At 46.2% G+C, this 25,908-nt stretch overlaps 1 protein-coding gene across 3 annotated transcripts in view; it reads left to right on the top strand.

Annotated features, from left to right (window-relative positions):
* The window catches only part of LOC137527774 (taperin-like), a 103,953-nt gene extending 98,302 nt beyond the window's left edge, over positions 1-5,651 (top strand). The window contains exons 3-5 of one of the 3 annotated variants that reach the window (XM_068248652.1): positions 271-380; positions 2,260-2,294; positions 5,307-5,388. In XM_068248652.1, the coding sequence (XP_068104753.1) occupies positions 271-380; positions 2,260-2,289 (140 nt within the window). In that variant the 3' untranslated portion in view covers positions 2,290-2,294; positions 5,307-5,388. Of the gene's footprint in view, positions 1-270; positions 381-2,259; positions 2,314-5,306 lie in introns of all 3 variants that reach the window. The other 2 variants (XM_068248653.1, XM_068248651.1) reach the window with 2 other exon arrangements.
* Positions 5,652-25,908: the final 20,257 nt, after the last annotated feature.

Genomic DNA, 25,908 nt, shown 5'->3' with positions numbered 1-25,908 from the left:
AATCTGGTCATAGTATTCAAAATCTGTACGCCTACTGCATGTACATTAGGTACTAAAATTAGTGATTGATTGGCCAATCAAAATTGGATGTGTATGCACCTTCTTTCCAGTTCATCTGCAGCTCCACGGAGTTGCCACTTTTTTTTACAACAAACTGAGACAAGAGTATTGGGTGTGCCACTTTTTTTTTTTTTGTAGTTAGCAGAACTGTAAATTTCCTTTCAGGCCTGCGGGTTACTTACACATGCATTTGTTTATTTCCTTCTCTAGATTTGTCTAATTACACCCCCAAGCACTCCATGGAGTACAGTAGATGGCAGGATGAGAAGACCCTGGAGCGATCCTCCTCTCAGGACAGTGACAGCCAATCAGATGACATGGTGAGTGGATGGAGCGCCTAGCGGATAAACCTCTAATGGGGCATCCCTGGTATATAGTCTCTGACGTGCTGTAACTCCTCAACCAATTAGACTTACTGTCATGACTTTCACAACCCAACCAACTGAATTCTGATGTCTTGCCACATCTCACTGCACCTTATGCTACCCACTGGGAATGACTGAACAATTCTCCTAACTTGTCGATTAGTTTCACCTAGGGAGACAATCCAACATGTCTGAGAACAACTAGTACCCCAATGCAGTGTGTGATCGCATTTTTGCTGTTGTAACTGCAGCACAGTAAATGGCGACTTGTGTAAAGGGAGCCTAAACTGAGAGGGATATGGATGTTTCTTTTTAAACAATACCAGTTGCCTGGCAGTCCTGCTGATCTCTTTAGCTGCAGTAGTGGCTGAATCACACCTGAAACAAGCATGCAGCTAATCCAGTCTGATTTCAGTCAGAGCACCTGATCTGCAGGCTTGATTAGGGCTGTGGCTAAAAGTATTAGGGCTCGTTTCCACTATCGCGAATCCGCATGCGTCCAACGCATGCGGATTCGCACATGTAATGCAAGTGGATGGGCCTGTTTCCACTGTAGCGTTGTTGAGGTGCGTTTTTTTTCAGCGGTAAAAAAACGCACAAAAGAGCCAACGAATTCGCCTGCGAGTGGAATGCATTCGAATCGCCGCTAATGTATTTAATAGGAAATTCACATGCGGCTATGGTATGCGAATTTTCATGCGAATTCGCATGCGAATTCGCATAGGTACCAATGTAACTTCAAACAGGCAGTGACATGGTTAAATTCGCATATACCATCACCTATGCGAATTCGCGGCAAAAAACGCGCAAAAATTCGCATCCGCATGCTATTTCATGCAATTTCAACAGCGGTGGAACCCAGGCGATTCTGCACCGCAATAGTGGAAACGAGCCCTTAGAGGCACAGGATCAGCAGGAGAGTCAGGCAACTATTTTTTTTTTTAAGGAAAAATCCATATCCTTCTCAGTTTATGATTAAGGAATATACTGAGGTAGCACTGCCACCCTCTGGTGTTCACAAAAGGTACTGCAAGTTTAAAGTGACACCCAAATTTCAACTTATGAGATAGTGAATTTTATTTTTAGTACGGATAATTAATAGAACATTTGTAGCAAAGAAAAGAGCCTCATTTTAATTTTCAGTTATATGGCTTTATTTAGAGCATTGCATCAGTCTGTCATATTTGCAGTTGAGAAACCACTCTCTGTATTTTAAGCTGTAAAACAACTGTTTGTGTACTGAAAAACATGACACTTTTTTTTTCTTTGCTACTAATGTTCTGTTTCTTAGCTGTGCTACACATACAATTCATTATATCATAAGGTTTTTGTTTTTTTTTGTTTCAGATTTGCTTTAAGTGTGAAATACAGTAGGGCATATTTATCACACATTTAATTTGTAAATGCATAATGTTCGCCTTATGTTAGAGGCACAACTCTAGGGGAGCAGCTCTTGCAACTACATGAAATATATATGAAAATGAGTATTATTCACATCTCCCTGACCATCAGTTCTGCCGATATTCAGTGACACTTCCTCCCTGCATCATTGGTTACTTTGTATCACATGATGCAGAGAACCCACAGGCGGGGAGTGTGATGTCACTAGCTATTTACGTATCGTCCCGGTATGCAGAACAGTCATTGATTCGGCTTTCTACAGACTGAATATTGCCCAGTGAGGAGCTGCAGGTGACTCAAAGCATTTGCATTTTTTTTTTATTTTTTATTGCGCTGTATAAATTTGCCTTTGTCTGTTAAAAGAAGACTTGCTTTGTCTGGTGTCCTCTTATCAGATACATGTAAACAAATGAGAGATTTTATTTCTTTATAGCAGAAGAAGACCAAACTGGGAAGATCATAAAAAAGGTGAATTTGCAATGCGAAGGTAGCTGTTCCAGCTTTGAATCCTCCTTAGCCGTGCTTGTCCAGCTTGAGCAAACGCATACGCGCATAATTTACAAGGCTGTCAGATGCTTAATTTGCATGTTATCAGATCCTTCCACTACACTTGGTAACCTTAATTAACAGCCCATGCAAAAGTTCAGATTTTCTTTCTGTTTCAGTTTGTGACTGTTGTTTATACACGCAGTGCTTAATATGTCTTGAATTTTTTTATTTTTTTTAAATGGGCACAACAGTTTCACACACCAGAAAATGTCAGAAACTGTAGGTCCTGTATGTATACAGAGTATCAATTCAGTTAGTCTGCAAAGCTTTGTCTAATTCAGGTGGACCAAACTTGCATACAAAGCGGGACGAAATTGCATATTGGGACCAAGTCGTGAGCCAACCTCAATGTCTAGTGGCCACCTCCCTCCCTTATACGGTTCCCTTGCAACTAGTAGGCACCCTCCCTCCCCTATACAGCTCCCTGGTGTCTAGTGACCCACCTCTTTCCCCTATACCAGTTCCCTGGTGTCTAGTGCTTTTCCCCCTCTCCCTTATAGCTTTCGTGGCGATCTAGGGCTCCACCTCCAATATAGCTTCTCTGGTGGTCTAGAGTAGGCCAAACATAATGAAAAGTGGCAAAAGCACTTGAAGGACAAATATGATGGCTTTGCGGGCCACAATTAGGCCATACATGTAAAACTCTGGCACATGGGCAAAGTGATAACTGCAGTCCCAGCCCTCTCCTCATAACACGCCTACTGCAGTCCCAGCCCTCTCCTCATAGTGACACGCCCACCACAGTCCCAACCCTCTCCTCATAGTGACACGCCCCCACAGTCCCAGCCCTCTCCTCATAGCAACACGCCCACCACAGTCCCAGCCCTCTCCTCAGTGACATGCTCACCACAGTCCCAGCTCTCTCCTCATAGTGACACGCCCACCACAGTCCCAGCCCTCTCCTCAGTGACACACCCACCACAGTCCCAGCTCTCTCCTCATAGTGACAGACCCACCACAGTCCCAGCCCTCTCATAGTGACGTCCACCACAGTCCCAGCCCTCTTCTCATAGTGACACACCCACCAGAGTCCCAGCCCTCTCCTCATAGTGACACGCCCACTACGGCCCTTTCCTTGCGGTGATATAACAATTGTGTGCATAGCCTTATGTGACATGCAGGAGTTAGACTGGTCAGAACTCAAACACTTTGTACACACTGTATATACTGGATCTGCCATTTCTGACATGGTGTGGGAAGAGGGGGGGTTGTTCATAGATCATGGGAGGTATTTTTGCAAGTCCTGGAACTGGATTGTAATTAAGACATTTTTTTAAGGTGTGAACACCCCCCGCAGAACTCCTATGTCACTTTTGCATGGTAGCTGGCAAGCTGAATGACGCGCTGACATTCTTATATCTCTTTGGTACTCCAGTGGTGACCCATCTCCATAAACAGCCGCTACAAAGCCAAGTAATGGTGTCACCCTTGTCCGATGGCTTCCCCAAAATGTAAAGCGGTCAAACCATCGCGGGAATTAAGCGGCAGGACAGTGACACCATCATTATGGCTGGTAAAAAGGGGCAGATTTCTGCAAGGAAAACTTGCCACTGGAGTTTAAATGGGTATGAATCAAGCAATGCAATCTGCCATCATCCACCCAAACCACCATCAGTTCTGGGTGAGGTCATCCTGGCACGGACAGGAATATGGAGGCTGCCATTTCTATATAAAATTCCTATTTGCCGTGGCTGTTGTGCTGACTCTTTGCCATGGGTCTCTTTCTGATTGGCTGATCGAGGGGGAGAATACAGATAGCAGTATGCCCTCTGCAGGCATGTGATTTATAGCCAAGTCCAGACAAATGAACACCTACATCTACTACACTTGTCCGTTAAGTGACTGTTTTAGCTTAAAAAGTTTTACATTTATAATTTCAGCAAGGTTCCCCTAACCAGATAAGGTAATTTGCGTGGTGGGATCGGCAGACATCTAGCAGACACTTGTGTTAATTATCGGTCATTTGGTGACCAGTTGGTGAGTTGGGTGCCGATGCAGGTACTAGCTGACCGGCTCCTACATAGGAATTAGTGATTGTAGCCTTTTGTATATGATTGGGCCCTGGGGTTAGGAGGTTAGTTTAAAGCACCACAAGGAGGGTTAGGCATTAGGTGGGGAAGTTCTTGTTAGGCACTAAGGCCTCGTTCACATCATTTAGCGCAGATGGCTGTGCGATCGGAACGCAATGCGTCCAATCGCACGCCATCTGCGCTCCTATGCGCTGCGCTGCAGATCCCATTCATTACAATGAATGGGATCTGCGCTGCGATTCACAAAAATGCGTGCAGCACGCGATAGCGCAATCGCGCATATGATGGGAACGGTAGAAGGGCTGTCTATGCCCTTCTACCGTTCTTGCGTGTCGCACACTATACGCGCTGCCAAAATGCACACGGCAGCGCGTATAGTCTGAACGAGGCCTTAGACGGAGGTTTAGAGTTGAGTATTAGGTGGGAGGCTCTTGTTTGGCACTTCGAGGGAAGGTTGGGCATTAGGTGAGTGGATCTTGTAAGGCACTTAGAGGAGGTGGGGGGGAGGGGTTCTTGTCAGTGTTATTCAGCAGCTTGCAAGCCCCTCCCCTTTCCCCAGCCTGAAGCAGCTGCAGGGTCTTCTTATTGGCTACTCACATGGGACTCCCTCTCTAAAGGGGCTTCCATTTAAATGAACACCAGGGGAACTGCGATCACATGACCAGATTGATTAATAGTATAGATATTTGGTTGCTTAACTTGTCTGGACTTGGGAATGAAACACTGAACCTAAAAGATCAGCAGGACCGCCAGAGAAATCTCTCTCTTTATTGGAGGATACATTTTGCAGCCCCATATTTGTGTCTCTGCAGGTCTCCTTTAATTTCTGCTTGCTCTGTGCGCACACGTCCCAGGATCTCGCACGTTCTCACACGCTTTTACTTTCTCTCTCCCTTTGCAGCTCACACCCGCCGATTGCGACTCCCACTCAGACTTCCGCAGTGAGCCAGCCCTGTACTTCTAAAGACGGCGGAACACGGACCTGTGGAGTCCCCCACTATATTCTCACTGCCCCGACATCAATACTTATTCTCAGGATCCAGAAGAAGACCGCCTGGAGACTCAGAGGCCTGGCCAGCGCCTGGAGACTCAGAGCACCAACCCTTTCTGCAAAGGATCTTGGGAAAGAACTGTGGCACCGTCTTTGCAGCAAGACCGGTCACCGGCCCCGAGCCACCTCCGCTCTTTTCTGGACGCCGTGCCGCTTTTGCAATACTGGCACTTATTTAAAATGTGGTAACGGAAACCCGGCAGCTCACTCTGCTGCTTACAGTGGACCTTTTTTTTGTTAATTATATTAACAATCTGCGTGTTGGCTGAATGATCATCGAATGAGAGACTTTCTTATTGGCGACTGGCAGGACTTGCCTGATCTGTGAGTGAGTGTGCAGATTCTGTGAACGCTTGAGTGAAATCGTATGCAGAGGTGACAAGATTTCTTGATGGTGAAATTAATTTTTGTACTGAAGTCCAATCAGGAGCTGATTTGGGGATTGGGGGAGGGGCTAGGGGAGGGCTCAATGCAGTAGCTGGCTTAGTAATAGTAATGCTAGGTACATACCATTTAATATCCTATCCGATTGATGCGTCAAACCGATCATGTCCAATCTCCTCCCGATAGAAAAACTGGATCGATTTTGTGCAGTAGTGACCTGAAAATCGATCCCGTTATTGATTTGGAGCAGATCGAACATGTCAAATGATCAGTTCGACCCGTCGCTCTGACGGGAAGTTGCATGGTGTGTACTTGGCATAAAGGAGATTGTAGAAGAGGGAATATGGCGGCTGCCATCCTTGTTTCTTCTTTTTGAAAAAAAAAACCCAGTTCCCCGACTGTTGTAGCTCTTCTGCCTCTGCTACTTTCTGAGTTACTGACTCAGAACCAGTTTGCAGATCAGTTGTTCTAACTTCATGCTTGTTCCAGGGTAGCACAGACACTTCAGACAGAAAAAAATTTAAGCGTGGCAGCCACACAACTGGCATTTTCTGTTAAATAAAGGGATCAGATATGGCTGCCTCCGAATCCCTTTCATAAGAGGTTCCCTCTAAGTGCACCCCCCATCGCATTAACCATTTCCTGCACGCAGAGGGAGGGGGAAAGTCTATCTATACCACTAGTATCCAGATGTAATGGGGCCCTAGGAAGGCAGTGGCTTTGGGGACCTCTGTGGTCCTTTTGAAAAGCTGAAGGGGAGAGATAGTGGCAGGTGGGCTCCTTGACAGCCACTAGGCCCCAAGCAATTGCCTTGGTTACCTGGTGGATGATCCTGCCCTGCTAGGATTAACTGCCTGCAAAGCACTATATGGATGTATCACCAGAGAGTTTTTCCATATACAATTTTTTTTTTTTTTTTTTTTTTTTTTTTTTTTTTTGCTTTGGTTGGTTTTGTTTGGGTGGAGGGGGCAAATCAAGCCTAGTAACACCAAACAAAAAAACCCCAGACAGACGGCATGGAGTTGCTTCTCCGTCCATATCGAGGCTGCTGCATGAAATTTGCATCAACAATTATAGGCTGTAATTATAATAGAAAGCCGATTGGGATGAAAAAAAAGGAGATACTTGCCTATGAAGAGGGAAGCCTCCGGATTCTCCCGAGGCTCCCCGTGTCGTTCCTTCTCCCATCGTTTGCCGAGCGCGGACCCCCTGAATATATCCGGCAAGACCTGTTTGATATGTTATCCTGGCCATGCTCCACGCCACCTACAAGCGCAGTTGTACTGTGCCTTCGTGAGCACGGCCGCGCCTGCGCAACAAGCCAGAGCCTCTCGTCCAAAAGCGGCTCCGTGCTTCCGTGCAGGCGTGGCCACATTTGCGTGGGTGTGGCATGGCTGTGCTCGTGCACAGCTGGGAGCATGGACACAAGGTTTAATGTGGGCCCCGAGCAGCGGACGGTTGTCTGGAGGACGAAGCGGGAAATCTCCAAAGGATCGAGGCGCTTCTCTTTTTCCTAGGTAACTATGTTTTGTAGGCTACAATCCGCCACAGGTTCTCTTTAATGCAGAGCCATTATTTCAAAAATCCTTTAGCCACCCACGCTACAATCTGATATGGACCAGGCGGCGGTGACAAATCCTAAACCCTAATTGGCAGACAGCTTTAAATGCATTCCAAGATTGCCGGACCACTTATTGCGTAATGCTGGGAATACTTGGGGTTAACTGGAGATGCCTTCAGCAAATCCTATGCAGCAGCTGGATTTACAGTAACTCTGTGTTTAAATTAGGGCTCCCCAGAATCCAATCCTTAGCTTGGCCCTTACTCCAGACACATCCCTAAGTGACGCGTTTCGGATCATCTCCTATTCATTTTGCAGTAATTGTTTCAGTACTTCATATTAAATAGATTTAGTCATTGGTTATTCCCGCACCAGCCATTGACCAGCAGCCACTGTGAGATTGTAGAGCGATCTGCTATACAATCGCTGCGTCATGTTGTGACCCCTACCTGCACTGCACATATGTTAGGCTGAGCTCCGTTTATCTTTTCGGACGTTATGTGGGAGGAACACAGCGTGTCTAAAAGTTTTAATAGACTTCCACTTTACTTGAAAACTCTATCCGATATATTGCAGCTTCCCAGATTGTTCTTTGATCACTCATTGCAGTTGATAAGACTGAGAAAACACAGCAGAGAGTTTTTGTTTTCTTGCAGGATTCAGTATGACTGTAAGGCAGAGGAAAAATAATTTTCCTTACTGAAGAGCTTTGTGATTGATGTTAATAGGACCTATCAGTGCAGTGGCAGCTCCCAGCACTGCTGTATTGAGAGCTGGGAGCGATTTGTTGCACATGTGACATTACTTTGGAACAAAAGCAAGTAGGATAACTGTATGGGCAATACAGAGTGGGGAAACGAGATATTATTGTATGTTGAGCTAGACTGTAATTTGTTATAGTGATACTGGCAGCTAGTCGTGAGGTATGTTTCCCTTTCTTATAACCTGCCCTAAAAGGTTGTTAAAAGTTGGAATTATTGGCCTTTGTCAGTTTGAAGCAATCCAGAAGTGCCCTGAAACAAAGCGGGTAGATACTTACCTCTGTATCCTCCTGCAGTCTAACCTTGCAGTGCAGGATCCCTCTAGGACAGTGATGGCTTACCTTGGCACTCCAGCTGTGACAAAACTACAAATCCCATCGTGCCTCTGCCTCCCTGAGTTATGCTTAGATATGTCAGAGTATTGCAATGCCTCATGGGACATGTAGTTTCACCACAGCTGGAGTGCCAAGGTTAGCCATCACTGCTCTAGGCCTATTCAACCTAAGGGTCAACAAGTAATCACATTTTTTCTTTTTAAGCTCACTTCAGGATTGCTGTAACGCAAATCTGAAGCGAAAAAACAAACAAACCCCAAACTTGTAATGAATTGTATGTGTAGTAGTGATAATGAATAGACCAGTAGCAAAGAAAATAGTCTCCTATTTTTATTTTCAGATATATAGCTTTTTTTTTTTTCTTAAATAGGAACTTCAGCCTAAACAAACATACTGTCATTAAGTTACATTAGTTATGTTAATGAAAATAGATAGGTAATATAATCTCTTACCCACCCTGTTTTAAAAGAAAAGGCAAATGTTTGATTTCATGATGGCAGCCATCTTTTTGGTTGAAAGGAGGTGACAGGGAGCATGAGACACAGTTCCAACTGTCCTGTGTCCTGAGCACCTCTCCCAGTTGCTAGGCAACATGAATAACAACATAGGAAATCCCATCATGCTCTGCATAGCATCAGGGAAAAAAGCCCGGGCTTTTTTTCTTTGATGGGTGGAGCTTAGCTAAAAATGCAGCTAAGAATGATGCTTTGGTAAGAAAAACAAAGTTCTGATGCTGTGAAACTGTTAAAGAAACACCAAGCCTTTTAAGTTCTGCTGAGTAGATTTTTAGTCCGGAGGTTCACTTTAATGTTTCAACATTCTGTCACAGTTACATTTTTAAAACCACACACTGTATTTTAAGCTGTAAAACAAAGCAGAAATAATGCCCCTTTGAACTTTCCTGCATTAAAACCTCATCTCAAGCTGCTTCTCACTGTTGGCTGTTTAAGTGCTTCAGAAAACAGGAACTCAGAGGGTTGATTAGCTCAGAGAAGGTTTTTCGCATAGATAACTCAAGGTTTTTTTTGTGTTTTTTTTTAGCACTTCCTGTACTGGAAAACTGAGACTTTCTTCTTTGCTGCTAATGTTCTATTTATTATTCGTACGACAGATACAATTCATTATCTATAAGTTTATTTTCACTTCAGGCTTGCTTTATGTAAACTTTAGTAAGGTGTTTTACAACTCCTGCTGTGTTCGTTTTTCTCATACGTCTTTTAAAGGGGCTCTACATGAAATGAGCATTATTTTAATGTATAGAAATAAACGGACAAGTTAGTGGTGGAAGTATAGAAAAAATAAGGAAAAGATGGGCAGAGCCTTATATACCTCCCCTAATCATTGGGCATCCCATGGCTTGTGTAGATAGCGACATAATGATCAGCTCATTGACTTGTGGGGTAAGTTTTCAGCAGAATTCATATCCCTATATGGGTGTGGTAGGAACAGTGGTTCGTTCCCATCTCCCTCCTCTTCTTCGCACTGCTGCCGAACTGAATAACTACTGGTAGTAACACTGCTCCAGCAGCGTAGCGTCTCAGGCCCCCAGCACTCCAGCAGGCTCTTCTGTGGACACCTATATGCGTCTATTCACTCCATCATCACCACCTCGGACCAATCATGTACAGCAGCTGTTATCATTCTCCTCTGGCTTCAGTAGTTTGAGTCGCTGAACTATGCATCCATTAACTACGATGTCCTAATCTGTATTCTTGTTTGGACCTTTAGCTCAAGAGCTACTGACAGGAAGGGGGCGTTCATATTTTTCTACTGACAGGTCATCTTTAAGCATCTCCATTACCCAGCATGCACTGCCAAGCTGGTCCTTTCACACACTCCATCATCCCCTTCATTATGCTCCACCCCCCCCCCCCCCCCGTCACTATGCAACCGATGTAGGGAAAAGCACAGTTTGCCATTGCAACCAATCTTATCCCTGTTGTCAATTTTAAGACGACTTACCGGATTGGATGCTTACGGCAAAGGTCTTTTCGTTAAATTTTTTTTTTTTTTTTTTTTTTTTTTTTTTTTTACTACTATATATTTTTTAATACGTAAATCCTGTTTTGTTATTTTTGCATCTAGTCGTCTCGTGTCTAAAGGAAAAAAAAATGCAGTCACACAAAAGTCTATTTTGCACTTGATTTGGTAAAGTTTATAACGAATAAATAGAATTAATATATTGAAAGATATCAGATGTTTAAATGTTTGTAGCCTGTCGTCTTTAGCCAGTTGTGGTTAAGTGGCCAAAGTCTATATTTCTATATTCCTGTGAAAACTTTAGCTCTAATTCTTCATTCTTCATTTTTTTGTATTATTGTTATTACAACTATGGTAGATCGAGTCTGGGACTTTAACTGACCTTGTAACGGTATATCGATGTAAACAACTGATTGAATAAATATTTGCACTGCAGATAAATTGACCTGGCTTGTTGTATCAGTATTATTATCATTATTGTTATTGTAATCTTCTTAAAGAGAAACCATAACCAAGAATTGAACTTCATCCCAATCAGTAGCTGATAATCCCTTTCCCATGAGAAATCTTTTCTCAAACGGATCATCAGGGGGGTCTGTATGGCTGATATTGTGGGAAAACCCCTCCCACAGTGTGATGTCAGGACCATTTTTCTGACATCACATTGTGGGAAATAACAGCTGTTACAGCTGTTTCCAACTGCCAAAAAAGCAAGCAGCATCGCCTTCCACTGACATCACCTGCCAGCAGTCATAAATGTCAGAATGTAAATCGGAGAGGAAAGATTTTACAATGAGCAAAAACTGACTAAGGGCCCGTTCACACTGCATGCGTTTCCAGCCGCGTTTTGGAAATGCGTGCAGGAGGCCGATACGCACGACATCAGACAGCGCATAGAGTGCACTGTCTGATGTTCACACTGCATGCGTTCCGGATCTGTGCGGTCCGGGACCGCATGCTGCACGCAGATTTTGCAAAAACGCGCAGCTGTCCCATTCACTTTTCAGTGATGGGATCAGCCACGCAACGCATACAAACGCGGATGGCGTGCGTTCCGCATGCGTGGCCGTCCGCGTTTGTAATGTGAACGGGCCTTAAATCATTTATACATAATTATTGTAAAAATGAAGCACTTTTTTATTACATTATTTTCACTGGAGTGTTTTGATTTCAGGGGCACTGCGAAACCTGCAAGTCTAGGCTTGGCAATGTGTACGGAAGAGATTCTGATATTGAAGTTGGTGCAAGTGTTCATTAACCTGTTAACAGCCACAAACCAGTTATCTCATGTTAAATAATGCACTGCTTTTGTCTTCAGTAGGCAGAACATGTGCTGTAATTTCTTGGATTGCTTTGATCTCTCTCTCCAAACAGAAACTGAAAGCAGAAGTCCTCTTTTATTGTCTCACACTGCCCCCTCAAGACAAGTGGCCATAAATACACATTACAGCTGTACTAATTAGAAGCTAAGAAAAGTAACTAAGAATAAAAAATGTGCTAAAATAAATTGGCCTGGAGCATTTGAATAAATTTGCTGCTAAAGGGTTAATGTACAACACAATCACGATGCAAGCAAATAAATAAAATCATGGTCACACTGAGCAGGACTCGCGCCTTCGCAGTTTTACGGAGCCCAGTCTGGCTTGGCAGAAGAAGCTGGGCCCGATCAGCTCCATGCTACCGCACATGCACAAGGTTTCCTACACATTAAAAGTGTACCTGAGATGGGGCCCCTTTAAAAATGTGTACCTACCTGGGGCTTTCTCCAGCCTCCTCTGGCCTGATCGTTCCCTTGTTGTTCTCAGTCGACTTCTCCTTCGCCCACAACTGGCCCAGCAGAATCCTCCAGTCCGGGCCAGTCAGTGCAGGCGTGCTACCCTGTCTTGTTCCTGTCACCAGAATGTGAAGGCAGCCACGCATGCGCAGTTGGCCCCGGACCGGAGGACTTTCCTGGGTCAATTGTGGGTGGACGGAGAGGCAGAAGAGGAGGGTGTGGGAGCGTTCAGGCCGAAGGGGCCTGGAGGAAGCCCCAGGTATGTATATTTTGCTTTATAATCCCCCATCTCAGGTTCCCTCTATGGATGGCAGCATGCAGTGCCCAACTAAGTCATTGTCTAGAGGGTTCCGGGGTCCTAGTGCTGCATCGGTGGAGGTGAGGGGCAGAAATGGATTAAGACTAAATTGGGACCCAGGCAAGGTAGCAGTTGCTGCCCAGCGCTGATGGTTACCTGCCTTTTTGTTTTGGTCAGATTTGGTGGGGCTAGCATTCACCAGGCCCTGTGCAACTGCCTAGGTTTGCCTTGTGGAAGATCCAGCTCTGGTGAGGGAAGACTGTTAGTCTCTGGATTATGCAAATCCTACTACTGTGGTGAGTACTAATTTGGGGCACTTTTTTCCTTTTAGGTACACTTTAAAAATTATTACAAAAAAAAAAATGAGGGAGCTACAGGCACATCCTACACAAATCTGGGTTCAGCAAAAAAGACTGTTTAAGGATACCAGATGCAAAAGCATCTGGTAAAAACTAAAGCTGTACTGGGTAGGGGGGCATAATCAAATACCTCGCCTTCTGTTCCCCTCTGCCCCCCGCCGTTCTCCTCTGGTCCGTCCAGTTGTGCTGGGCGACTTCGCCAACTCCAAACCCAGACATACTGCGCCATGCATGCGCAGTATGTCCGTTCTGCTCTCCTGTGGCCGCAAAATGTCACAGGACTGGAGCGCGCTCGCTCCCCCTGTGTTTACAATCAGCGCTTATGCCGGGACGCAGGAGCAAGCATAGTATGTCCGGGTTTGGAGTTGCCGAAGTCGCCCAGGACAACGTGACGGACCAGATAAGAGCGGCGGGGGATGGAGAACAGGAGGAGCGGTGAGTACTTGATTATGCCCCCCTACCCAGTACTGGTTTAGTTTTTACCAAATGCTTTCGCATCTGGTGTCCTTTAAATGCAAACTCTCAGATTTCCTAAAGCTGAGTACTCCGTATTCTAGGGTTTTAGTGAATGACTCACAGCATAGATATGATGGTCAGGTTCTGATTGCTTACACTCCTACCTGAAACCTATTTCAGGAACCAAGTAAGGAGCGGCATTGTTCAAAGAAAAGCTAGGTGTGACGAGCAAAAGGAATGCAGCAGTTCTGATACAGCCCTGGCTCCACCCAAAGCTTTTTGTGATTGGCTGGAAATACTGCTGCAAGCATAAAGGGATAGTTTTGGAATTTAAGTATATGCTTGAATTTGGAGCCCTCAGTTAGTGTAGATAAATGGTCTTAGAAAAAGGACTTGCTCTGCAGAGTTTCTCTTTAACCTCCCTGGCGGTACAATAAATCCGCCAGGGGGCAGCGCAGCACTTTTTAATTTTTTTTTTTTTTTTTTTTAAAGCATGTAGCTAGCCTAGCGCTAGCTACATGCTTCCCCCCCCCCCCCCCTTCGCTATCCTTCACACCCCTCCGATCACCGCCGGCACATTTACCCTGCAGGGAATTCCGTTCTGAACGGGATTCCCTGTATGGGCTTCCCCATCAACGTCAGCGGGCACTCCGATCCACCCCTCAGTGCTGCCTGGCACTGATTGGCCAGGCAGCGCAAGGGGTCTGGGGGGGGGGGGGGGCGTTCATTATGCACACGCAGCTAGCACAGTGCTAGCTGCGTGTAGCAAAACAAAAATTATGTAAATCGGCCCAGCAGGGCCTGAGCGGCACCTTCCAGCGGCTTACCCCGTGTCCAGCACGGGGTTACCGCTGAGGAGGTTAAGGAGGATTTCTCTTGGAGAGAAACACAGGCATATATAGAAGCACAATGTAGAGCTTTCTGTGTGTCTTCCACAAGGCTGTAGAAGAGATTTCCAGTGCATATGCCAGACTAGCTGACGGCAAGCACTAGAAAATGAGCCATTGTTATTAAAACATTCTCACAGTACATTAAACAATGGTCTTGAGACTTTTTACCTCATTTTCGGGGGAAATTAAGTGAGGAAACACCATATTTGGCTTTTCCCATCTGAGCAGTCGCGGACAGCATCATCCATCACAGGCTCTTATCAGCCAATTGCAGGCGATAGGTGACTGGTCCCTGCAGGGTGATGTCACATTTAACTCTTGACTGGCTCTTTATAAGGAACGGACGGTCTAGGGCAGTGATGGCTAACCTTGGCACTCCAGCTGTGGTGGAACTACAAGTCCCATGAGGCATTGCAATACTCTGACAGCTCTAAGCATAACTCGGGGAGGCAGAGGCATGATGGGATTTGTAGTGTTGTCACAGCTGGAGTGCCAAGGTTAGCCAATGCTGTATTTAGCCAAGTGCTGCCTTAGCACAATTTAGCATAGATGTTCGTTAAGAGAAAGCCTGGTTGATTCACAGGGGATGGACCAAGAGCATGAAATGCTTAAGATGACTTACTACAGATTGATTGCTTCGCTGAGGTAACGAACCTGTAACGAAGATTGCTGATGAACACACCTGTATATCTGTTTTGCTGAATAAACTCCTTAAACTTTAAAGACGTCTAACAGTTCTATCTCCTTTGCTGTGATGAGTGTCAAGTTAGCACACGTTCTGTGATATGGTGCCGGACAAAGGAAAGTAGTGTTGTTGCCCGTAGCAACCAACAAATATTTATTACAGATAGTATGGTTAATCTCTCTCCTGCTTGCCCATAGCTCCTTAGATGTCAAACTCCGCCCCCTCGACAAAACCATCTTGGCTAATTTTTTTCCAAAGTCTTTCAAAGCTCTGTGGCCACCCCCACCTGCTTGCTGCGGCCCATCACGATTCTGCAACAGCAGCCTAATTGGTGGCTTCTGTGCTGGGGGTGGGCAATGCAGGTGGGTGTGGCCACAGTTTCGGAAGGAGTTGGGGAAAAATGGCCGGAGGTGTCTTGCTAGTAGAGTGGGCGGATTTTCTGACACCTAATGAATTGTGGGTGAGTGACTAACCCTACCACCCGCAGATCCTTGCAGCAGCAATAGGAAGCATTATATTACAGGCTCTTTATTGGTTTCATCTACATTCGTCATATTGACAACAGAAAGGAGTGTGCTAGGGTCGGAAAAAAAAAATTATATATACAGTATATTAATATATACTATTCAAAGAGGAAAGAGATTCCAGAAACAGCACCACTCCATTATGTTTGGAAAAATATTTACATCATGCTGTCTATTCATATGATCAGTCAATTATAAACCGTAAACACTCATATTTCAACAATATTAACCACTTCAGGATTCTGCGTGCGTATATGTACGCCCCTGAATCCTGAAGTGTATTCCATGGAAACCGTTCCATGTCAGTTCACGGAGGGTGTCTCCGTGAACACCCTGCGAGCCGATCGGCGGCTCGCAGGGTAAATGTAAACACACGGGGAAGATCTTCCCCGGTGTTTACATGTATACGGCGCTGCTGCGCAGCAGCGCCGTAGAGGAGATCGGTGATCCCCGGCCTCTGATTGGCCGGGGATCGCCGGCATCTGATAGGCTAAAGCCTATCCCATCAGGCGCAGGACGGAAATCCGTCCTGCGCCGCTCACAGGGGGAGGGAGAGGGAGGGAAGGGGAAGGAGGCCAGGAAGCGCTGCGGAGGGAGGCTTTGAAGAGCCCCCCCCCCCCCCCGCAAGCGCAAGCAGCCGGCGGCGATCAGACCCCCCCAGCAGGACATCCCCCTAGTGGGGTAAAAAGGGGGGGGAAGTCTGATCGGCCTGGCTGCAACCTGATCTGTGCTGTGGGCTGGAGAGCCCACGCAGCACAGATCAGCACAAAATAGCGTGGTACAGAAGTGGTTAAAAACACTTAAAGGGAATCCAAAGAGAAAATAGGCTTATGAGGTAATGATTTGTATGTGTAGTACAGCTAAGAAATAGAACATTAGTAGCAAAGATATGAAACTCATTGTTTTCCAGTACAGGAAGAGTTAAAGGACAACTGTAATGAGGGATATGGAGGCTGCCATATTTATTTCCTTGGCGATTATCTGCGCGCTGTTTTTTTTGTGAACCGCTTTTCTAAGCGGTTTTGCTGAGCGATTGATTTTTTTTACACTTCCTGACTTTAGTCAGGAAGTGAACTCTTTGATCTGGAAAAGAATAAATACAATGTATTTATTCTTAAAAACGTGAATGCAATCACTGCACAAAGCAATTTTGTGAACGTTTGCGTTTTTCCTATACCTTCCATTGAGGCAAAATCGTCTCAAAAATGCACCGGTTTTCTGAGCGGATTAGAAACAAACCACTCAGATGTGAACTGTCTCATAGAGAATCAGAAAGAATTTATTCGCCAAGCACGACTGGGTCGTGCCCAGAATTGGGTTTGGCACATTACAATTGCTCATAGTAGAAGCAAGAAGTACAAAAATAACAGAACATGCAGAAACCGGAGTGAAAATCAATAGTGCAAAAGTAAATGCAAAACGGGTGCAAAGTAGGGTTAGAATTCAGTAAACAGTGTCCAGATTGACATAGTTATGCTTGGTAGTTCAGTCCAGCGAGTTCAGGAAGTTGACAGCAGAGGGGAAAAAGGAGTTACTATGTCTGTTTTGGCGTAGATGGCTCGAAATCTGCGGCCTGAAGGTAGCCGGAAGAAAAAGAGGTGACCAGGGTGTGAGTAGTCGCCGGAAATCCTCAGTGCTCTAGAGCGTAGTCTGCAGAAGTGGAGGCAGTCAAGTGAGGGGAGCGGTCTTTCAATAATTCTTTCCACCGATCTAATGATCCTCTAAAGTTTGTATCGGTCCCTGATGGACGAACTAGCGAACCAGACTAGGATCGATGAGCAGAGGACAGACTCCATGGTGGCAGTGTAGAAGTTCATCAGCAGTTCTTGGGCCATGCCGAACTTCTTCAGTTGTCCGATGAAGAACAGCCTCTGCTGGGCTTTACTCTGGGTTAAGGTAGTGTTTTCCTTCCAGGTCAGGTGTTTAGAGATGGTAGTGCCCAGAAGGCGAATGCTGGCCACTCTTTCAACCTCGATGCCGACAATGTAGATTGGTGGAGGGGAGGGGCATGCTTCCTAAAATCCACTATCATCTCAACAGTTTTGGTTAAGGACCAGTCTGTTGTCCCTGCACCACTGGCATAATCTTTCAACCTCCAGACGGTAGGACTGTTCGTCACTGTTGGTTACTAGGCCAACGATGGTGGTGTCATCAGCTAATTTGATGACCTTGACATAGTTTGCCATGGATCTGCAGTTGTTCGTGTAGAGGGAAAACAGAATTGGTGATAAGACACAGCCTTGTGGAGCCCCCATGTTTGTTGCCCTGGGTTGAGAGATGACACCTCCAGCTTTACAACTGGAGACCTGTTGGTCAGGAAGTCTGTGATCCACAGGCAAAGGGTGGGATGGACATTCAGTGCTATAAGATTGCACTGCAGTATGCGGGGGCAGATGGTGTTAAATGGTGTATAATGGTGTAAGCGCTTTCAGGGCGATTTTGAAAAATCGCCAGTGCTTTAAAAAAAAAAAAAAACCGCCTTTAGTGTGTACGAGCCCTGAAAGATGACTTCAGATAAAGTTTTACTCCTGGAAAGTTCAAAAGGTCATTAGCTCTGTTCTGTTTCATAGTTTAAAATACAGAGTGTAGTGTGTAAACTGCAAATATTAGAGAAGATGCAATGTTATAAAAAAAAAAAAAATATATATATATATATATATATATATATATATATATATATATATATATATACCTGAAAATAAAAATTAGACTCTCTTCTTTGCTACTAATATTCTATTAATTATCCATACTACACATACAGTAGTAGCGTTCAACCACTTCCTCTCCCCTGGGATGAGTATCTACGTCCCTGCATTGCCCCCACTTTCCCTCCGCTGGGATGAGGAACTATGTCCCTTGCTGCTGCACTCTCCCGCTTGCCCCTGCACGCTCCCGCGCTAGTTACCACCGCCGATAGCTAGTAGCGAGATCAATGAATGAGAACCGTTCCCATTCATCGATCTATGTCCCCGGGTGATTGACGGCGGCCATCAATGAGATGGCGCCATCATTCACAAAAAAACTATACTTCCACGCATTACTTCCTTTTTGCATAGTAATACTACGCATAGGGAAGTTATCTGCGAGGACATCTTGTGGCCAAATAGTAAAATTACATCTACAAACATTTTATTTACGAAAATACATTTTTACATTTTAAAATTGACCCCTTACCTCCCACACTCCCCAATAGTTACCCAAAAAAGTCTGTAAAAAATAATTTTAAAAAATGTATACAATTAAAAAAAATAAATAGTTACCTTAGGGACTGAACTTTTTTAATATGTATGTCAAGAAGGTATACTGTTACTTTTTAAATTATAGTCTTGCGTTTCAACGGGAATAATGGATTTATTTGCCCATTTGTCCCAGTTATTGCAACGTTTAAAATTTTTCCCTAGTACAGTGTATGGTGCCAATATATTATTTGAAATAAAGGTACAAGGTTTTGCGTCCATCACTGGTTTTGCGTACATCACTGACGGACGTAATGTTTTGCATCCATTAGTGATAGAGGCAAAACCTTGTTCCTTTATTTCCAAATAAAATATTGGCGCCTACATTGTACTAGGGAAAATTGTTAAATGTTGCAATAACCAGGACAAATGGGCCAATAAAATTTGTGGGTTTTATTTACAGTAGCATGTATATTTTTTTAAAACTAGAGATGACTCGAACCTCCGATTTTGCATTCGAGCGAACTTTGCGAACCGCAATAGACTTCAATGGGCAGGCGAACTTTCAAAATTTCAAACATTAATTCTGTCCAGAAAAGTGATGGAAAAGATGTTTCAAAGGGTCTAACACCTGGAGGGGGGCATGGCGGAGTGGGATAAATGCCAAAAGTCCCAGGGAAAAAAATCAGGATTTGATGCACAGCAGCGTTTTAAGCACAGAAATCACATTGCATGCTAAATTGGAGGCATAAAGTGCTTTAAAACATCAATCAGGTAGTATAATTAGTGTACTGCTTCACATCTCCGCCACTTTGTGCTTATACCGAGGGTCTAGTAGTGTTGCCACCCAGTACAAGTGATTCCCCTTCAGTTTTTTTAATACGGGGGTCCCTCAACAGGCTGGACAGCATGAAAGACGCTATTCGCACAAATTTGGATGCAGACGTACTATCCATCTCCTCTTGCTCTTCCTCAGTGATGTCAGGTAAGTTTTCCTCCTCCCCCCAGCCACGAACAATACCACGGGAAAGTTGAGCAGCACAAGCCCCCTGCGACGCCTGCTGCGATTGTTCTTCCGCCTCCTCAAAAAAAAAAACTCCTTCATCTGACTCCTCTTCCCCACACGACTCTTACTCCTTCTCCCCCCCTCCTCTGTACTGCCGCAGGTGTTGAGGAAACATCTGGTTCTGCTGATAATTGATCCCACAACTCTTCCTCCTGTTCCTTTTCATGCTCCTCTACAGCTTGATCCACTATTCTACGCACGGCACGCTCCAGGAAGAAAGCATATAGGATCATGTCGCTAATGGCGCCTTCACTGCGACTCACCATGTTTGTCACCTCCTCAAACGGCCGCATGAGCCTGCAGGCATTTCGCATGAGTGTCCAGTACTTCGGCCAGAACAACCCCATCTCCCCAGAGCATGTCCTTTTACTGTAGTTGTACAGATGCTGGTTGACGGCTTTCTCCTATTGTAGCAGGCGGTTAAACATCAGGAGTGTTGAATTCCAGCGAGTCGGGCTATCGCAAATCAAGCACCTCACCGGCAAGTTGTTTCTCTGCTGAATATCGGCCAAGCGTGCCATGGCCGTGTGGGACCGCCTGAAATGCTCACACACCTTCCTGGATTGCTTCAGGACGTCCTGAAACCCTGGGTACTTACACACAAATCTCTGAATTATTAGATTCAGCATTCATGTGTCAACTTTCCCAAATTCAAAGCCGAAATGAGATTGCTGCCGTTATCACACACCACATTGCCAATCTCAGTTAGCGCGGGGTCAGCCACTGATCCACCTGTTTGTTCAGAGCAGCCAGGAGAGCTGCTCCAGTGTGACTCTCGGCTTTGAGGCAAGACATGTCTAAGATGGCGTGACACAGTCGTACCTGGAATGCAGCATAGGCCCTGGGGAGCTGGGGCTGTGTAGCTGGAGAGGAGATTTCAGCACCAGTAGAGTAGCACTGCCACTCAGCCAAGGAGGAGGAGGACGACAGCGAAGAGGATGTAGCAGGAGAAGAAGGAGAGGAGGTGGCAGCAGGCCTGCCTGCAAGCCGTGAAGGTGTCACAACTAGGTCCGCTGCACAGCCACCTACTCCCTGCTTGCCAGCAGTGCTGCTCAGATACCCCTTTTCAAAATCCGGATCCGATTCGGATCCGGATACCCCGCTGTCCGATCCGGGTCGGATATCCGAATTCAAAATTTTCCGATCCGAATCCGATTCGGATATCCGACCGTAGTATCCGACCGGATTCGGATATCCGGGTTTAATCCCGGAAGTGGCCTTTAAATTGCTTTAAAAAGGTTTTTTAGGGTATATGAGGCATGTAACATCATAGTTTTGAAAAGGGAAACGCTGATGATGTGGGGACTTAAAATCCCCCCCCCAAAAAAATGGCTGTCAATCAACATCAGAGTGGTATCTGGAAGCAGTCGTACTGCCGCAGTTGGGGCCTTCCCACAACTCGGACAGCACAGACACCTCCAAAAAAATTACACAGCTATTGTGTTTAGATAGTTGACCATGGCACTGTTGTAGGTACCACGGCACAGTAAAAAATTAGGAGAGGTTCAGGGAAGCGGTCATACTGCCGCAGTTGGCGCCTCCCCACAACTCGGACAGCACAGACACCTCCAAAAAAATTACACAGCTATTGTGTTTAGATAGTTGACCATGGCACTGTTGTAGGTACCACGGCACAGTAAAAAATTAGGAGAGGTTCAGGGAAGCGGTCGTACTGCCGCAGTTGGGGCCTCCCCACAACTCGGACAGCACAGACACCTTCAAAAAAATTACACAGCTATTGTGTTTAGATAGTTGACCATGGCACTGTTGTAGGTACCACGGCACAGTAAAAAATTAGGAGAGGTTCAGGGAAGCGGTCGTACTGCCGCAGTTGGGGCCTCCCCACAACTCGGACAGCACAGACACCTCCAAAAAAATTACACAGCTATTGTGTTTAGATAGTTGACCATGGCACTGTTGTAGGTACCACGGCACAGTAAAAAATTAGGAGAGGTTCAGGGAAGCGGTCGTACTGCCGCAGTTGGGGCCTCCCCACAACTCGGACAGCACAGACACCTCCAAAAAAATTACACAGCTATTGTGTTTAGATAGTTGACCATGGCAGGTACCACGGGTATCCGGGTTTTGCGACCAACTATCCGCATAGAGCTATCCTGATTACCGTCCAGATATCCGGAATCCGGATCCGATCGGATAGGCCTAAAAAGTTCGGATATCCGAGTCTACTCGGGTTTTCCGGTATCCTGATGAGCAGCACTGCTTGCCAGCAGTCACCAGGTTTACCCAATGGGCTGTGTAAGTAATGTACCTGCCCAGACCGTGCTTTGCAGACCAGGCATCCATGGTCAGATGGACCCTTGACCCAACGCTGTGTGCCAGAGATGACGCCACTTGCCTTTCAACTTCATGGTACAGTTTGGGTATCGCCTTTTTTGAGAAATAATTGTGGCCTGGTATCTTCCACTGCGGTGTCCCAATCACCACAAATTTTTGAAAGGCCTCAGAGTCCACCACCTGGTATGGTATCAGCTGGCGAGCTAACAATTCCGCCAAGCCAGCTGTCAGATGCCGGGCAATGGGGTGACTGGCAGACATTGGCTTCTTATGCTCAAAGATTTTCTTCATGGACACCTGGCTGCTGCTGTGGGCAGAGGAGCAGGAAGCGCTCAAGATGAGAGGCGGAGTGGAGGAGAATGGCTGTGAAGGTGCAAGGGAGAAAGTGGCTGAAGATAATGCCCCTGAAGGAGGAGAAAGAGGAGAAGGAGGGTGGCATTGCTTTTGTGTGCTGCTTTTCCTCAGGTGGTCTTCCCATTGCAGTTTGTGCTTTTTCGTCGTGTGCCTTCGTAAGGCAGTTGTCCCTACGTGGGTCTTGGCCTTTCCACGGCTCAATTTTTGGTGGCAGAGAGTACAGGTGGCATTGCTCTCATCTGTGGCAGACCCACAAAAAAATGTCCACATCGCTGAGCCCTGGGGTGATGGCACTATGGTGGCACCAGCAGCTGACGTTGAAGGGCATGTTGGCTGGCTGTCCATAGGTGGCGACACTGCCACGAGCTGTTTGTGATGATGAGATCACCCTGCTTCATTCAGCATCTCGTCTCCTCCTACTCCTCTCTGACTCCCCCTCTGAACTGTCCCCCTGGTCATCATGTCTATTAGGATCCCACGTGACATTCATGCCATCATCATAATCATCCTTCACAGCTTCGCTTGTATCAGACACCTCATAGACTGCACCAGCAGCAGGTACTTCATCATCCTCCTCACACCTTACGTCCATAGTGAGGCCTAACTCAGACATATGAGGTGGTGTAACTTGCTTAGCGCCTTCATCTTGTTGTAACAATAATGGCTGTGAATCAGTTAATGCCCCATCAAATAACTCCTGCGAATTGTCAAATGTAGCGGATGTGGTGCTTGTAGTAGCGCTGGTGCCTGCGGAAGATGAGGTGTTCTGTGTTAAATAGTCAACTACGTCCTGACAATCTTGGGAGTTGATGGTACGTGCCTTCTTCTGAGCACTGTACTTTGGTCCAGGGCGACACAAAATCACGTCAGCACGACCTCGAACAGACCTGCCAGGTGACCTGCCTCTGGCTTTGCCTCTGCTTGTTTTGTCCATATTGGGGGGGGATGAAGTGAATAGTATGCACTGACTTGACTAATACAATGTGCAGTCACACAGGTGCAGTGAAAGGTATGCAGTGACTGGTATTACAATACAATGTGCAGCTGTCACACAGGTGCAGTTAACAGGTATGCACGGACTGGTATATAAAACAGTGTGTGGTGACACAGGTGCAGTGAACAGGTATGCACGTACTGGTATTACAAATGTGCAGCTGTCACACACAGGTACCATGAACAGGTATGCAGTGACTGGTATATAAAACTGCGGGCTGTCATGCAGGTGCAGTGAACAGGTATGCAGTGACTGGTATCAACACAATGTGCAGCTGTCACACACACAGGTGCAGTGAACAGTTATGCAGTGACTGGTATATAACACTGCGTGCTGTCACGCAGGTGCAGTGAACAGGTATGCAGTGACTGGTATCAATACAATATGCACCTGACCCTGTCACTCAATGTAAGCCAATGGGATTGGCTTACAGTAATGACAGGGCCAAGAGCCAATGAAAACGGCTCCTGCCCGGCTCACAGTGCTTTGCCGTCATAGAGGCGGCAGGGCAGCACATTGCGGCGGGTAGAAAGCGGCGGGAAAGGGCGGGGATGCGCGGTGAATGGGACATAGAGTTTACGTCTGGTCAGAACCGCAGCGCCACCTGCCCGACGTAGATTTAAACTGCGTCGGTCCGCAAAAAGTTAAAGGACCAATCCAGCAAAAAAATATTTATCAGTTGAAATCTGATAAAATTGACAGGTTCAGGAAATGCTTTTGAAAACAAAGAAAACCCTGAGCATCCCCCATAAGGAGATGAACTAGTTCATAATCTGTCGGTTCTGTCAAATTTTAACTGCTTAGTTTTTTTACTGACGCGGTCCTTTGAGCATTCTGTAGATGCAATTTTGAGATACTAAAGTTAAAAACCATTGCTAGCCTATCTGCAGAACTTGCCTCGAACTATGACACGAGATCGAGTCCCAATCCCTTTGGATGACATTAACCAGCCTGGCGTTCTATTAAGATTGCCAGGCTGGCGACCGGACGTTTTTTTTTTAATAAAAAAAAAACTATTGCATGCAGCCAACTGAAAGTTGGCTGCATGAAAGCCCATTAGAGGGCGCTCCTAATGCGTACCTCCGGCAATCAGAAGTAACAAGAAAGGCCGCGATGAGCGGCCCTTCTTGTTTTGCTTTCCTAGTTGCCATGGCGATGAGCGGAGTGACGTCATGGACGTCAGCCGACGTCTTGACTAGAGTTGGGCCGAACGGTTCGCCTGCGAACGGTTCCATGCGAACTTCAGTGGTTCGCGTTCGCGTCCCGCAGGCGAACCTTTGCGGAAGTTCGGTTCGCCCCATAATGCACATGGAGGGTCAACTTTGACCCTCTACATCACAGTCAGCAGGCCCAGTGTAGCCAATTAGGCTACACTAGCCCCTGGAGCCCCACCCCCCCTTATATAAGGCAGGCAGCGGCGGCCATTAAGGCCACTCGTGTGCCTGCATTAGTCAGAGTAGGGCGAGCTGCTGCAGACTATCTCTCAGGGAAAGATTAGTTAGGCTTAGCTTGTTCCTGTCTGGCTGCATACCTGTTCTGTGAACCCACCACTGCATACCTGTGCTGTGAACCCACCACTGCATACCTGTGCTGTGAACCCACCACTGCATACCTGTTCTGTTCAGTGGACCCGCCACTGTATACCTGTTCATTGAACCCACCACTGCATACCTGTGCTGTGAACCCACCACTGCATACCTGTGCTGTGAACCCACCACTGCATACCTGTGCTGTGAACCCACCACTGCATACCTGTTCTGTTCAGTGGACCCGCCACTGTATACCTGTTCTGTTTAGTGAACCCGCCACTGCATACCTGTTCTGTTCAGTGAACCCACCGCATCAGTGCGCATACCTGTTCTGTTCAGTGGACCCGCCACTGCATACCTGTTCTGTTTAGTGAACTGCCACTGTATACCTGTTCTGTTTAGTGAACCGCCACTGTATACCTGTTCTGTTTAGTGAACCCGCCACTGCATACCTGTTCTGTTCAGTGAACCCACCGCATCAGTGCGCATACCTGTTCTGTTCAGTGGACCCGCCACTGCATACCTGTTCTGTTTAGTGAACCGCCACTGTATACCTGTTCTGTTTAGTGAACCGCCACTGTATACCTGTTCTGTTTAGTGAACCCGCCACTGCATACCTGTTCTGTTCAGTGGACCCGCCACTGCATACCTGTTCTGTTTAGTGAACCCGCCACTGCATACCTGTTCTGTTCAGTGGACCCGCCACTGTATACCTGTTCTGTTTAGTGAACCCGCCACTGCATACCTGTTCTGTTCAGTGGACCCACCGCATCAGTGCGCATACCTGTGCAGTTAAGTGAACCCGCCACTGCATACCTGTTCTGTTCAGTGAACCCACCGCATCAGTGCGCATACCTGTGCAGTTAAGTGAACCCGCCACTGCATACCTGTTCTGTTCAGTGGACCCGCCACTGCATACCTGTTCTGTTTAGTGAACCCGCCACTGCATACCTGTTCTGTTCAGTGGACCCGCCACTGTATACCTGTTCTGTTTAGTGAACCCGCCACTGCATACCTGTTCTGTTCAGTGG

This window comes from Hyperolius riggenbachi, chromosome 8, assembly GCF_040937935.1.
Source record: "Hyperolius riggenbachi isolate aHypRig1 chromosome 8, aHypRig1.pri, whole genome shotgun sequence".
NCBI classification, from domain to species: domain Eukaryota; kingdom Metazoa; phylum Chordata; class Amphibia; order Anura; family Hyperoliidae; genus Hyperolius; species Hyperolius riggenbachi.
Note: the sequence above shows the minus strand (reverse complement) of the source record. Positions and strands in the feature narration are given on the sequence as shown.